General features: G+C 41.2%; 1 protein-coding gene across 3 annotated transcripts in view; it reads left to right on the forward strand.

Moving 5' to 3' along the window:
• The window catches only part of EMB (embigin), a 30,334-nt gene extending 14,904 nt beyond the window's left edge, over nt 1–15,430 (forward strand). For 2 of the 3 annotated variants that reach the window (XM_083403140.1, XM_083403142.1), the window contains 7 exons: nt 1,417–1,612; nt 2,763–2,854; nt 8,567–8,706; nt 9,794–10,076; nt 11,260–11,296; nt 12,727–12,799; nt 13,543–15,430. In XM_083403140.1, coding sequence (XP_083259266.1) covers nt 1,417–1,612; nt 2,763–2,854; nt 8,567–8,706; nt 9,794–10,076; nt 11,260–11,296; nt 12,727–12,781 — 803 coding nt within the window. In that variant the 3' untranslated portion in view covers nt 12,782–12,799; nt 13,543–15,430. The remainder of the gene's footprint in view (nt 1–1,416; nt 1,613–2,762; nt 2,855–8,566; nt 8,707–9,793; nt 10,077–11,259; nt 11,297–12,726; nt 12,800–13,542) is intronic. The other variant, XM_083403141.1, reaches the window with a different exon arrangement.
• Nucleotides 15,431–15,792: the final 362 nt, after the last annotated feature.

The raw sequence follows: 15,792 nt of genomic DNA on the forward strand, positions 1-15,792 counted from the left end.
GAAACTACAGTGAACCATGTGTGTCTGAGGTTACCCACAGAGTATTTCATTTTTATATCAGACCAAGCCCTATGGTTTTGCTGCTACCCTTTTCTGAGTTGCTCCATAGGGATACATTCTTAAACCAGTTTGTCAAGTGTCTCCCTTTCTGTCGAAAAAGAGACAGAGTTATTTTAGCGCTCCTTTTTGGTCATGCTGGGCACGGACCCTCTTACCAATGATATTTAAGCTGCTTGAGTAACCTTTTTTTAGGCTGAACAGTCAGGGATAAATTGCTTCACATAAAATAAATACTGAGTTATTACGGAGGTATTTCACAGAATTTATATGGAGGAAAATTAGTTGAACTTAACCCAGTGGAACTGTGATTCACTAAGGACATAAGAGCCTGCTGGATCAGGCTAAAGGCCCATCTCGTCCAGAATCCTGTTCTCACGGTGGCCAACCAGACACCTTTGGGAAGCCTGCAAGCTGGTCATGATTGCCACAGTGCTTTGCCCACCTGTGATTCCCAGGAGCTGATATTTTGTAGACCTCACACCAAAAGGCTTCTCTGTCTAGTTGTCATGGACTGGTTGGATGCTGAGGAATGGTGGGAGGAACCAGCAGGGGAACCAAGGGAAGAAGGCTTAGAGCCCAGGGAGTAGTGGGGGGACAACGATGAGTGGTTAGAGGGAAAAGGAAGTGTTGGAAGCTGAAGACCTAGTGAGTTGGGAGAGCCTGTAGCAGAGAGAAGTCCAGAATTGGAGGCAGAAGCTGAAGCAGGAGAGTGGAAGGAGGGAGACCAAGAGGCAGAGATGAGTCAGGCTGGCAAAGAGACATGGTTGTCTCTCCCTCCTGCTGTGACAAACTCCCCTCCCCTCTTGACTCCCAGAACCAGAAAAGGCATGAACAGGACAGAGGAGAGGTTGGCTGCACAAAGGCACAGTCTTAGATTGCTTGGAAAAAAAATTCCTGGGGAGGAGGGGACTTAGATGGCAGTGAAGAGGGTGGGGACTTTCAGTCGCAGCAACTGATTTTCATGGAGTAAAACCACCAGGAATAAGCTGCTTTGTTCATTAATCAAGTCTGTTAAGATTGTGTTTTTGCCAATAAAGTGTTAATTTCAAATTTGGACTGTGATTACTGACTAGCACTCACCTGTGACACTTGATGATGCAAATGCCTGACTTATCAATGCACTGGGAGTATTTACGTCTAAGCAAGTCCCTGAAATTGATGGAAATGACAGTTTTAAGTGTGTTTGGTAGAATTGCAGAATGGTAGGGCTTTTCTAATGTCCTCATTGCAAAATTAATCTGGATTTAAACTGGTGTATGTGCAACCAATAGTCTGTTGTTGTTTTTAAAGAAGTTATGTAATTTCATATTAAAGTACTTTCTATTAAGCACATAACTTTCTTTTTATTTCCCATAGATTCCCCCAAAGATTCAGTGCTTAAAATCATCATTTTACAGAATCCAGCTGAGCTTGAACTGTTGTGCAGTTTGGTTCTTAAGCCTTCTGTGAATGTGGAAGAAATTGAGGTTGTTTGGAAGAAGGAGAACGAAACAATAAAAAATGACAGAATCTTCAAGAATGAAAGCAGGAACAGCTGGTGCAGTCGACATGAGTGAGTGGCCTTTCTGATTTGCCTAGTGTATTACAGTATTTGTAAGGAAAGAAGGTTTGATGCAGACAGGTGTACTGGCTTTGCTCCCCCACCCCAGTTGATGATCTTCTGCAGGGTATGAAAAATGATTGATATAAAACATTGCATTTGCAGTGAAGAGGAGAGCTTAACTATGAGAGCCACAGGATGGCTACTACAAAGGGCATCCTTGTGTCAAGTTTTTCCCTTCCATTCACAATGTGTAGCAGCATTTACATGGTGTCATAAAGACAGATGTGCCCCAGGTGGGAGGCATGTGATCTACCAGGTGATGTTGGAGTTCAACTCCTATCACTGAGTTGGCACGGCCAGTCGTTGGGGATGAAGAGATTTGTGGTCTAGTAACATCTTCAGAAGGGACCCGGGTGGCGCTGTGGGTTAAACCACAGAGCCTAGGACTTGCTGATCAGAAGGTCAGCGGTTCGAATCCCCGCAATGGGGTGAGCTCCCGTTGCTCGGCCCTTGCTCCTGCCAACCTAGCAGTTCGAAAGCACGTCAAAGTGCAAATAGATAAATAGGTACCGCTCCAGCGGGAAGGTAAACGGCGCTTCCGTGCGCTGCCTCTGGTTCACCGGAAGCGGCTTAGTCATGCTGGCCACATGACCTGGAAGCTGTCTGCAGACAAACGCCAGCTTCCTCGGCCAATAAAGCGAGATGAGCGCCGCAACCCCGGTCGGTCACAACTGGACCCTAATGGTCAGGGGTCCCTTTACCTTTACCTTTAACATCTTCAGAACCCATCCCTGATTTTAAATTTGAGAGGTGGAGATCTCAACACATGTCATTTTTGTTGGTGGCCACATAATGGGTAACTTAAGTTTCACCTAATGGGTAAATATTCACTGGAAGTTCCATCTGCAGTATTTTATCTGTGGTGGTTTGTTCACACAAGATGCACTGCCCATCAATTGATCTGTTTTATGTGCTACAGTTTGCAGTCTTCCATGAATCTGGAATATCCTTGTTTTAGCAATTTTGCCTTCACTCTCTTCTACTTTCAGTTTTTGCTTTGTGAAGTTAATTCCAGCTTCTTATCACTCCTTTTTATTTATTTTTTTTTTTAAAAAAAATAGTCATATAACATCAATTATATAATGCTTCTTCTGTTAAGGGTAAATGTCACAACAAGAGACCAACTTGGAAACTATACTTGTGTTTATAAAACCAAACCTGAAGAAGTTAATTCTACATTTCATTTGCAAGGTAAGATCATGAAATGGTTGCTTCTTTTGTGATCCTATTTATTCATAGTGACATAACCTAACCACAGGGTTTTATTGCCCAGCTATCTGTTTCAATGAGCATTTGTGCTAATAGCAATAAAATCCCGTGGAGCCAAATTGGGGGAGGGAGTTCAGCGTTTTCTTCCCTCCAAAATACTCGTTGGGTTTCACCCATCCCTGTTTATGATGCTTTGCTGATATAGAGTTAGCAATAAAGAGATCTCATGGAAAGGTTCCATTGCCTTCCTCTCCAACTCTATCTTGTAATTGGACTTATAAAGCAAATGTGAATGCCTGTGGAAGTGGGCTTTGGTACATTGTGGGCTGAGCATTGAAGAGCACTAGGACCATAACTGAAGGGAAAAGATGGTGGAGGCAGAACACCAAGAAGGACACTGACAAACTGGAACGTGTCCAGAGGAGGGCAACCAAAATGGTCAAAGGCCTGGAAACGATGCCTTATGAGGAACGGCTAAGGGAGCTGGGCATGTTTAGCCTGGAGAAGAGGAGGTTAAGGGGTGATATGATAGCCATGTTCAAATATATAAAAGGATGTCACATAGAGGAGGGAGAAAGGTTGTTTTCTGCTGCTCCAGAGAAGCGGACACGGAGCAATGGATCCAAACTACAAGAAATAAGATTCCACCTAAACATTAGGAAGAACTTCCTGACAGTAAGAGCTGTTCGATAGTGGAATTTGCTGCCAAGGAGTGTGGTGGAGTCTCCTTCTTTGGAGGTCTTTAAGCAGAGGCTTGACAACCATATGTCAGGAGTGCTCTGATGGTGTTTCCTGCTTGGCAGGGGGTTGGACTCGATGGCCCTTGTGGTCTCTTCCAACTCTATGATTCTATGAGAAGAATCCTCAACAATCTGAGGGTATGGTATGTTGATTTACAGTGGTACCTCGGGTTACGAACTTAATATGTTCCGGAGGTCCGTTCTTAACCCGAAACCATTCTTAACCTGAGGCGCGCTTTCGCTAATGGGACCTTCTGCTGCCGCCGTGCGGCTGGCACGTGATTTCCGTTCTCATCCTGAGGCAAAGTTTGTAACCTGAGATACTACTTCCAGGTTAGTGGAGTTTGTAACCTGAGGTACCACTGTACTTATATTCAGGGTTGGTCACATTGTTTTGCCCCCAAACCAAAAATATTGGTTTGATTTCATGGGGAATTAAATGTATGCAGTACTTAGGCGCTCTCTCTCCCAAGGTGAAAGCAGCTTGTAGTGATGTAAACTAGTTGAAATGAGAACAGCATGAGTCTTACATGCAAAAAAAGTTGCACCAGAAACTATCTGTATGCAGAACTACTGTAAAGGAAAACAGAAATGGGCTTCATTCATTGTGCATTGCAGTAGGCATTTATTCTTTCTGTAATAGGTACCCCGTCTATCTGCCAAGGGGCTCAGGATGCATAAAGCCCTTTCACACTTTCTATCCTTGCAAACCTGTGAAATAGATTAGGCTGAGAGACAGTGACTGGCCCCATCTGCATTACCCATTATGTGACATTGGCTTTTCACACCACTGACACACTTAAACTTTTACAGCAGTTTACAAGTACAGTGGTACCTCAGGTTTAGAACTTAATTCGTCCTGGAGGTCCGTTCTTAACCTGAAACTGTTCTTAACCTGAAGCACCACTTTAGCTGATGGGGCCTCCCGCTGCTGCCGCACCGCCGGAGCACGATTTCTGTTCTCACCCTGAAGCAAAGTTCTTAACCCAAAGTACTATTTCTGGGTTAGCGGAGTCTGTAACCAGAAGCGTCTGTAACCCGAGGTACCACTGTATAAAAACCAATGACTCAAAAACACTAAAATATGAACACACGTAATTAAAATATGCAATCAAACAATAACAATAATAATAATAGTAGCAAGTTCTATAAGTAAGCATACCACTTGGAGCAAGCAACATTTTATCCTTAAGATGCATAAGTGAGTGCAGCACTGAATGTAATATTTTCAACTTTTTTATTGTGTGGTTTGTGTGGGGTTTTTTTTTTGGGGGGGGTGGACATAGTTTTGTGTTTTTAAATTTATATATTTGTTCCTGGAGTTGAAGTTCTATCTAATGTCCTGAGTTTTTGTTTTGTTTTTGTTTTAACTTTGTTTCCCCTGCCCTCTCCTTCAAAGCTGCCCAGGATTTGCAACAGTTTTTACTGATGCTTTCCCTTTTTACTGAAATGGGATTGTAAGAAAGGTACCTTGATGTAAGATGATATTTTACTGAAGATGCAAGTTGCTGAATGATTAAGATGGGGCTAAATATAGAACGGATGGGACACAGTGATGGATGCCAATTAAATATTAACGATGTGCTGCCTTTGTATAGGCCATAACTATTTCAGTATTGAGAGCAAGTATGTTTTGAAGAACTTTCACTTGGACTCTTAATAAATTAACCTTCAATTTGCTAGTTGCGTGGATAGTTGTGGAAAAGCAGCAGCCAAACCATCTTAAAAAGCAGCTGTTTTGCAGGATTAGAATTTCATTATTGCAGAGTCAGGTTTTGCATTTAACTTGTGACCAAAGGACACCCATTCATTGGGTTTCAGTAATACTGTTTTTTGAAATATTTTTTTCAATGCTGCTGTAGCACCAAGACAATTTCTGAACTAGATAATATCCAATAATGCATCCTTCATTTGCTGGGGTGGATCTAGACAAAGGTTCAAAAGTGATAAATAAGTCAGAAGTTAAATTGTTACAACAAAAGGGGGGGAGCCTATGTAACAATCCATATAAACTCCTTTTTGCTCTCTGACACCAATTGGTGTGGATGTTTATAATGCATGCAAAACGTACAGAGGTACCTCAGGTTACATACACTTCAGGTGACACACTACGCTAACCCAGAAATAGTGCTTCAGGTTAAGAACTTTGCTTCAGGATAAGAACAGAAATTGGGCTCCAGCGGCGCGGCAGCAGCAGGAGGCCCCATTAGCTAAAGTGGTGCTTCAGGTTAAGAACAGTTTCAGGTTTGTAACATGCAGAAAATAGCAATATTAGAGAAACCAAAGACTGGAACTGAGGGAAGTCGGGGGGTGGGGGTGGGTTCTGGGGGGAGGAAAAATGGGGGGGGGAATAAGGATATGTTTTTGGATAATATGTCTTGTTATAATTTTGAATTAAAAAAAGGAAGGGGAAAAAAGAACAGTTTCAGGTTAAGAACGGACCTCCGGAATGAATTAAGTACTTAACCTGAAGTACCATTGTATTGTGACAAATGTAGCGAAGTCTCTGGTCATTCCCAGAAGAAACCAGTTTACATGGTGCTGGCAGATTTGGCCACTTCATGTAGAACTGAGGCACCTATCAGTGTGCTCCAGATCTGCTGGACTACAATTTTCAACAATTTCTGCTGGACTACAATTTTCATCATTCCTGGCCACACTAGCTGTGGTTGAAGGAGTTGCAGTCCAAAAACTCTGGAGGCCACCATTTTGACTACCTGTGAGTCATGGAGACTGTTATGTATTCATTAGTCTGTGTGTGCCTGAGCTTGAGTCTGGACTATAGATTCTGAGCCCCTGTGTTCTGATTTGATACATGATATCCAATCACAGAACATTTCAGGATTTGGGCCATCGACCCTTAAACTCTGAGTTACGATTCACAGCTTGGGAGTTTAGACAGCCAATCACGGTGGGAGTGGGAGTGGCCCAGGCCTCTAGAAATGTCTATAAGCAGTTGCTTTGCCCTTATTGTCCAGTTCTGTTAGTTCAACAAAGGTTCTTGCTGTTATCACTGTGTCTTGCTTCATGGGAACCCACCTACACTTCAGAGGCTCTGCAGTCTTTGTTCATCGTCCTTATTGTGGAAGCTTTGTTTGTATCATGAGTATGGAATGTATTTCCCTATCCTATACATGCTTCCTCAGAGGTCTACCGTAGTCAACTGCAGCCTTAGGCTGCAATTTTAGACATGCCTCCTTGCGGGGGTAGTTTCTATTGTATTCAGTGTGTCTTCTGAGTAGATATGTATAGGATTCTGCTGGTGAGTCTTTTATTATCAAGTGAATTGAAACTGGCTTTTTATATGGTTTCCAGTGGTCTCCCATTTAGCTTCAGCTAACTTGCAAAATACAATGGTGCAGCTAGTCCTGGAGCTCAGGGCCAAAGTTGAGGACACTACAGCCTGTTTTCCCTTCCAAATGATTGCCCAGAGAATGGCAAACAAGCTTTCTTTAAAAAAAATAATAAATCATTTTACTGTATAGTCATGTGGCAGCCAGCCAGAAATATATATGGTTGCAGATGTTGAGCTTAACTTTACTTTAAAAATATATCACCTTTTTTGCAACAAAACTGTACTTGTTCTCAAATGTGAATTGAATCTGGGCAGCAGATATAAATGGTACCATATTCTGCATAGCCTACAAGTGTTCCAGATAAACTGGGACATCTCATTTTTTATTGCGAGAGACTAGCAGCCATTTTCGTTGCTGGGATCTTGTCCAATTTTGCAGCACAAAAGTGCTTGGGGGGGCGATCTTGCGTGGGGGTCAAAAAACATGCATTTGGTACCACTGTACTTGAAAAATAGCGCTTTGGGGGTGGGGAATTGTGGTGTGAAATTATGACAACCAAAATGGCTGGCATGCTTCATGATAAAAAAATGGGAAGATGGCATCTGGGAAGATGGCGTCCCAGATTTTGGCTTTAAACTCTTGGAATGTATGTATTCTGTAGTCAAGACAGTGCTTTGATTTTAGTGAGTTTAAAATGTGGAGGATACATGCTCTGTGTATTTCATTTCTTATTTTAAAATCAGTGGAGGCAAACTTCTTTAAAAAACAACAACATTGAACATATTGATGCTGTTTTAAAGCATGGAATGGGGGCAGAGGGGGCAGAGACCGAAGAAAAGTTAATTGTGAGCCTCATAGTTGAAGTAATGCATATGGCTGTTGAAAGCTTTGTGCTGCCCCAGTAAGGCACCATTTCAAAACACAATGGGAGGCTGTGTCCATGTCATGTTCACTCTCCTCCCCACCCCACCCCCTTTTGGCTGACGCCTCCGCAGACTCAGTCGTCATCGCTTATTCTGAGCAGCGAAACAGTGCGTGCTATCTAAGAAGGAAAACTTTCATTAAAACAGAGCAGCATGACAAAAGAGATCACGCTCTGCTGAAGAACATTAATCAGACTGAGAAGCAGTGATGCTAATCAGATACATTTGGTTTCGTGCTTTATATGCTGAGCTCTAATTTATCGGAGAGATTAAAGCAATATGTTTTAACAGCGCTCTGCTTCTCAGTTGGCTGAACCCCTATTTACACGAAGAAAGGAAATGCAGGAAGGACATTGAATGGATTGCTTGTATTTGGCTCTTTTGAGGCCGGTTATCTTTTCCTTGCTCTGGTTCATACATCCATCTGGGAGAAATTAGCAATGTCTAGGATTGGCAGAGGCCCCTTCTGTAACAATAGTAAAGATAAGGAAGTAGCAGACCCTCCAAGTGCCCCTATTTTCCAGGGACAGTTCTGGATTTACAGAAGACATCCCAGTTTCTGATTTGATCCCAGAATGTCCCGCTTTATCTTAGGACATCCCTATTTTCATCAGAGAAATGTTGGAGGGTATGGAGTTATTCATATGTGTTGTAGATCCTTGGATTCATCCTTTCACAAGTGGTCTTAAAAAAAGCTGCCTGAAGTATCACAAGTGTGTTTTGTTTTTTCCTTAGTGCCTGAACCGCATGGAAAATCGGAGCGCATAATCAGTTACGTAGGCGATTTTGTGGTCCTGGCGTGTTTGGTTGGCAGTGAAACCCACCAATACAACCCATCTTCCTGGGTTTGGTATACAAAGAATGGAAGTGAACAGGTGAAGTTCTGCTTGATAAAGGACAAACACATGTCATTCAGTACTTTTATAGAAAGCTCTCTTCAAATGCAGTCTAGAAATGGGATAAACGTTGGACACAGGGATACTCATGATGCAGAAAATACTTTCATAAAACTGTATCATTTTGAGGATTTCATTTTCTTTTGAGCCTATGACCTAGCTTAACTGAAAGCGCCTATGGCTGCTTACCTTTTACTGTACAGAGCACTGCAAAGAATAAAATCTATCGTGGCCAATGTATGCATGAAAAGAGAGCCATCTAGGCATGGCAATTTTGATTGATCTTGAATTGTTTTGTAGACAGAAGAAAGAGGATATTGGGAAGCATTTAATGAATAGGGAAATGAGTCAAAGTCTTAGTAAAGAAAGACACTGAAAAATGATTATACATACTCACATGATATTGCATGATCTGAAGAGCGAAAAGATTTTGATTGGTTCAGGATAATGTCATTGGATTCCATTTATTAAGATTGCTGTGATCCTTTGATTGGTGAATAGAAATCATGTGATGCTGGTAATGGGAAACTGTTTATGCTGCCATTTTGTGGGACTGGTGGGCTGCCCTATATTTCACTGCTGGGTCCTGGGGATAGGAAGTTTCTGAGAACCCTGCCCTAAAGAACTTTGGGCATTGTAGGTTTATTGAGGTACCTTAACAGATTCCTACCACCAGTGCTTTTCTTCTAGGGGAAAAAAGGTGTTGGTACTGTAAACCCTTGAGTACCCCCAGAAAAAAGCACTGCCTAACACCTTTACTAGAATCTAGTCCCCAAGGTTTAAGTTTGTAGACTAAGTAGTAGACTGTGTCCTGGGTAGAAGAACATTTGCCCAAGGAAAACATAAGCTTGCATTCAAACCCCTGGCCCAAACTAGGCTGTCAATCAAGTACTTGTGAATTGCGGCATTTCCTTTTCCATTTCTGCTTTTCCATTGCATATTTAGTTTCCCTGTTAGGAGAGTATTCCATTACCATATTTAAATTCCTGCATTCTGAACTTCTAGTGCTAACATGAGTCCATTTTGTGTCACCCTGCTAACGCTTGTGAACTTCTTTTTGTACCAGGTGGCTATTAATACTACTCTGATGCCAGAAAAGTACACCATTACCCAAGAGCATGCCAACGTGACAAAACTGAAGATCATGGGTCTCTCTGAGGAAGATACTGGGGTTTACTCATGTGAAGCCATGTTTCCTCTAGGCGCAAGAAAAGGCGAAGTGTCTCTCAAAGTTCTCACCTATATGACACCCCTCAAGCCATTTCTTGCAATAGCCGCTGAAGTTGTCCTTTTTGTTGCTGTTATTTTTGCCTATGAAGCGTGCACCAAAAAGAAAGAACTTCAAGTTGGTAAGATATAGGAGGAGCACACTTTTTGGTAATGTGTTCCTTTTATTACTTTTTGTAATGGGCTCTCTACTATACAGAGGCCTTTCCTTTCCATAGGCCCTCCCCCAATCTGTCCCAACGAAATGATTTTTACTACAGTTGCAAAATATATTGCCACACACCCCTACACTACACAAACTGGATTTCCAGGGTTCACTATAATTCTTCGGTAAAACCCAGTATACCCCAACGTGGTGCCAAACAGATGTTACTGGACTACAGCTTCCATCATCGCTGATGATAGGCCATGCTGACTGGAGATAATGGGACTTGTAGTATAAAATCTCTGGAAGACACCACATTGGGAAAGGCTGGATTAACCAGTAATCTGCAATGTAAGATTATCTGAAAAGGGGCCACAGGCTAGCCAAGCTTGCCTTAGAGAAAGAAATGACATAAATCAAATTGGATGGTATTTTCTAGTGTTTAGAGGACATAAGAGCCAACTCCTAGGGGCCAAGGTCCTTTCGCTCGTCCTCCCTCCCAGTTGATGGGCATTGCCATTCAAATGGTGTGTGAGTGCCATGTCATGTGATCAGTTATGTGGAGCAGGGCTTACCTGCCCTCTCAATATTTTATTCAGGTGGGAACCCCGATTAGAGGATGTGTTTTCCCACTTTAGATAAGTCACAGCATTATGTAGGCAAATACAGTGGTACCTCTGGTTAAGTACTTAATTCGTTCCGGAGGTCCGTTCTTAACCTGAAACTATTTTTAACCTGAAGCACCACTTTAGCTAATGGGGCCGCCGCGCTGCCGGAGCACGATTTCTGTTCTTATCCTGAAGCAAAGTTCTTAACCCGAGGTACTATTTCTGGGTTAGCGGAGTCTGTAACCTGAAGCGTATGTAACCTGAGGTACCACTGTATTATCTTCCTTTATTTGTAGGATTCACCTTGTGCATATCTGGGCATTTTCCAAAGTGGACAAAATAATTAGCATTCGGTAATTGCTGAATGATCAGTAAGGTTTGCTCTGCCTCAGCTGTGGCTGTGACTCCCAGTATGTTTACATTGTGCCAGTGAGAACCACTTAGACCTTAATGCACTGGCTTGCTGATTTAACATGGCACACCTGTTCTTATGCTCCTGTTAATGCAACGATGGATATGTGAAATAATCACTGGATTCTCTTTGTCTCACAGAAGAAGTTGAAAAAGAATTTGAACAGACGGAGACCCTGTAAGTAGCAATTTTATTATACGTTTTTATTATGCTTAAATAGTGTGTGGTGAAAATTTAAGCAGCCTTGGCTATTGAGTTTGGTAGGTGTTGGATTGCACCCATTAATAGTGGCATTTTCAAGAAGAGAAAAGTTCTGTTCTTAATTGATGCTAGTTTGTAATAAAATGTAGGAATTCCAAATTATTTAGTCCCCACCACCCCACCATGACAGTTGCTCTCAAATTCCCAGGCAAAAAGTCTGTACATAAGAAGGGCTGTCCTGGATCATGCCAAAGGTCTATTTAGTTCAGAACTCTCATAGTTGTCTCTAGATGCCCATGGGAAGCCCACAAAGCAGAACTTAAGTGCAGCAGAATTCTCCCCACCTGTAATTCTCAACAGCCAACATTCAAAGGCAGAGTGCCTACAACAGTGGAGACAGGACATAGGAAGGTGACTTATATCTGCTCAGATTATTTGTCCATCTAGTGGCTTCCCAGAGTCTCCAGTACAGCATCCCATCACTTTCTAGCTGATATTTTTAGTTGGAGATACCAGGGGAAGATACCTACATTGGGTGTGTTTCCTCCTAGATGGTACTATAACCCCCATCAGTCCTAGCAAGCATAGCCAATGGCAAAGGATGATGGAAGTTGTAGCTTGGCAACACCTGGAAGGCCAGAGGTTCCCTACATGCTATTAAGCTAGTATTTTTTCCTGACAATAACTTCAACATGCAGCGCAATTGGTATATAGAATTGACTGCAAGCTCTGCAGAATTAGATAAGATGACAGGAAGAATCTGAAACCTGCGGGACCAGAGATTGTCAGAGGACTGGAGTAAATATTTGAATTATTTGAAAAGCAATTGTAGCAAACAGATTACGCTTGTAGGACTGCAAGAAGTTTTGTAAGGAGGATTATGCAAAATATTGCAGAGAAGATTATGAAGAGAGCTATTAGTTAAGGATAATTAAAAGTAATAGAGAAATTAAGAAATGTAGATTAAGTGATAAAGATTAAAAAAAATTCAGATGCAGTTGATGGAAGTCCAAAATATTGTATAAGATAAGAAAATATGTTATATGATTTTTGGAAATTATTTGTAAAAATCAATTAAAAATAATAGTTTAAAAAAAGAACTGACTGCAAGCTCATGCTCCCTAATAGATGTGTTTCAAAAAACCAATGAACAAATAAAGAGGGGAAGAGGGAAAAAAACATGGGAGCTGTACATTCACTGGCCGATGGGTGGAACCATGTTGGTCCTCCCCTTGTTATGGTGTTCTTCTGGGGCGGCGTGCTCTTCTCTGGTTGTTAGTGAAGGTTACCCACATGAAAGGTGACAACAGAAAAGTCTATCCAGAGAAAAGGGCAGCTCCAAACATAGGTAAAACAATGATTCGCAATGTTTACAGCCTTACGTTAATGTCACTTCTTCTGTACAGGAAAACCGAAGACAGCAATGGTGTGGAAAATAGTACCAGGCAAAGAAAGGTTTAAGTTCCTTGTGGAAGGGCGGTAAGTTCAAAGTCCACTTGAAAGCTTTGGGGACTATCACGAAATTGAGTAATAAGTACTGCTGTCTTGTTTCAGGGCCGCCTTCCAATTCCCAAATGTACAGCTTCACCCACCTTCACTGAAATGAGTAGAAAATGCTTTCAAAGAAGGGGAGGGGAAGGATTGATACTATATTATTGCAAAAGATTGTTTATGGTATGTCCTAGAAACAGGAAGTTTTAAGAGAAGTCACCATGAGGCTCAGGTAGCTACCAAAGAAACTTTGCATCGAAATGAATGGGGGCTGTGCAAGAGCACTGCTGCTGTGGGGCTGGTGAATTGTCCCCTTACTGGAGGCCTACACAGCTTCAGACCTATCAAACTGACACAGTTCACCAGCCATGCATTGTGGCCAACCAAAGTTCTATAATGCTTCTGGCTCTGGCGCTTGCTTAAGACTGCAGGAACAAGGGACGTAGATGGTGATAGACCACTCATCTTAGTGTATCACACCAAAATTCTGGGTAGGGATACCATGACTGCGTAATCTTGGCTGGTGATACTACAGATTTAAAAAGTAATGAGGATTAACCAGTATTTAAATTTGTATGCTGTCCTTCACCTGTAGATTTCAGAGTGATTCACAGCATAAAAATACAAGATAAAAACACAAAATACAGAATAATATAATAATTAATAATATAACCCCATCTTAGATCGTTTGGTAATTCTACATATAGTTATATGTATTCTGTTCTGTTTAGATGAAAGAAACCTATTGGAAATCTGACACACTGGAAAACTTCAGGAAGATGCAGACAATGGAATCATAACTACTTGGCTTCTGATTATGGTCTTTCTAGATACTGTATATGTAAAAATAGTGCTTTAAAATGCCTTTTTAGTAATGAATGTATGAAATGATGCTGATGTTATACAAGTACAGTCTGAACCCATGTTGCTGTATGCAGTTATAATCAGTTTTACCAGTTTGGGCCTCTTGGCTACAGTAACCTGACCTTAACTTTCAGCTGTGAGTCTTAAATATATATGAGATGCTTTTTTGTATATGAGGCTCAGCATTCACTGTAGAAGTTACTCAAGGCTTCAGCTGATTGTTGTGTTAGGAAAGCAGTGCAGCAACAGACCTAATCCATACCAGCCATGAAGAAAAGATATAGCAGGTATACTGTTTGTATTTAGAATTCTACTGATAGTATGTTATCTCTTCACCCCTTTTAACCCAGAGCAGGTTTGCACAAATTGAGTCAAGATGGCAACATTTTAGCCGCTCAAAAAATTTTGTGTAGACCCAAATGCTGCTCTTAGAATCTCAAGAATCGCCCTTTTCTTTTTAGAGAAAAAATACTTGGAGAAATCATTTTATATGTTCAGATAATAATTGAAGGGCTTGGAAACTAGACATCAAATAACAGCCCCTGTCTTTAGATTTTTTTAGTTGTGATATTTTAACCAATAGTATTGTTTTCAAATATTTTCATGTAGTAATTCCAGGGTCCTGAGTTCGTCTGTCTGGCAATAGAGGTATGCTTTACATAAGTGCTGGACAGCCAAGGCAATAAGTTCTGGTAATTATGGTTATGTTACTGATTTATGACCTCACCAAAGAATTGTAAAATTACCACAAATCTCTGTATTAAGAAAAACAAAAGAACCGAGACATTTCTAAAATATTTTTTTAAGGCAATTATCTCCCATTTCTTGGATGTGTAGCTACATATTTCTGAATCCTGAAATTAATCTTTTAAGCTGTTGCACAAATGCCCACTCTGAAAATTGGGCTGATACTGGTTACATTTTGTCTGTCTTTTGATGTTCCCAAGGATTTTGTAGTAAGAAAATTATCACTAAACCTGAACAAGTAAGGTTATCAGCCTCCATCAAATCTTCAGGGTGTTCAAACTCACATGGACACTGACACAATCAAGCCATAGTTGAGATTTCTTAAGTGACAATAGCATCCTTCACCTGAGTACCAGAATTAGGACTGTGTAGAGCCTGCCCCCTTCAGCATTAGGCATGCTTCTGACTCCACCACCATACTCCACCATCCAGTTTGCATGGATTGCCTTTCTTGAAGGAGGCTATGCATAAGGAGCAGAGGCATTCTTGATGTAGACCCTGTGCCAATGATGGACACCTGCAGGTGGGACCACCAGCATGGCCCTGAGCCCAGTAGCTATGTCATCTCTGTACATTCAAACAATCCAGAACCTTCCATCATGTTGCCCAGTGTAGTATAATTGTTCAAGGCTTGTCAGGGTATATATTGAGCATTATAGGAAGGGAAATAAGAGGCTGATTATCTAAACCTGTACAATCGCAATATGTGTGCAACTTCAGTTCTTCAAGCTCCTTCAGAGGTTAAGTCAGTGTTTTCTCTTTCTGTATTCTGTGGGTATAATGTGAATTGAACTTTTATTTCATTAAGGACCAAAGTGGAAGCAGACAATATTATAAAGGATGCATAAATGTCTTTAAAAGTCTATCTGTACTATGAAATGTAAAGTCATTGGTTTTGATGAGCATTAAGGAGCAAAATGGGTAATGGTCTCTGGAGAGTTCCAGGATATTTATTTGATGCCTTAAAACTCATGATACAAGGATTATTAAAGACTTGTGATTTCTGTACATCTCTGTGGGTATGTGTGTGTGAAAGAGAAATTATCTCACCAGATATGCCGGAAACAAAAATATTTTGACAACAGAACGATATTTTTACACAGTTCCGTTTGTTATATTCCATATCTATAATCCAGTCTCATCCCTTCTCGCTTCTACATATATGATTTAAACTAACATTCAAAGGAGTGTTGCCAAATCATAAATGTAGAGAAGAAAACTTTAAGAAACGGTAGGCTCCCCTCCCTCACACAGTCTTTTGCACCGAATGAAGTCTTCTGTCAAGTTCAAACCTTAACGACCTTGCAGCTGGTTCAGTTCCACAGTTTATGATCTCATCTCTCATCTCATCTCTTCTAGCACACGCCAGT

The sequence above is a fragment of the Podarcis tiliguerta genome (genome assembly GCF_965153285.1).
Source record: "Podarcis tiliguerta genome assembly, chromosome: 11".
Lineage (NCBI taxonomy): Eukaryota > Metazoa > Chordata > Lepidosauria > Squamata > Lacertidae > Podarcis > Podarcis tiliguerta.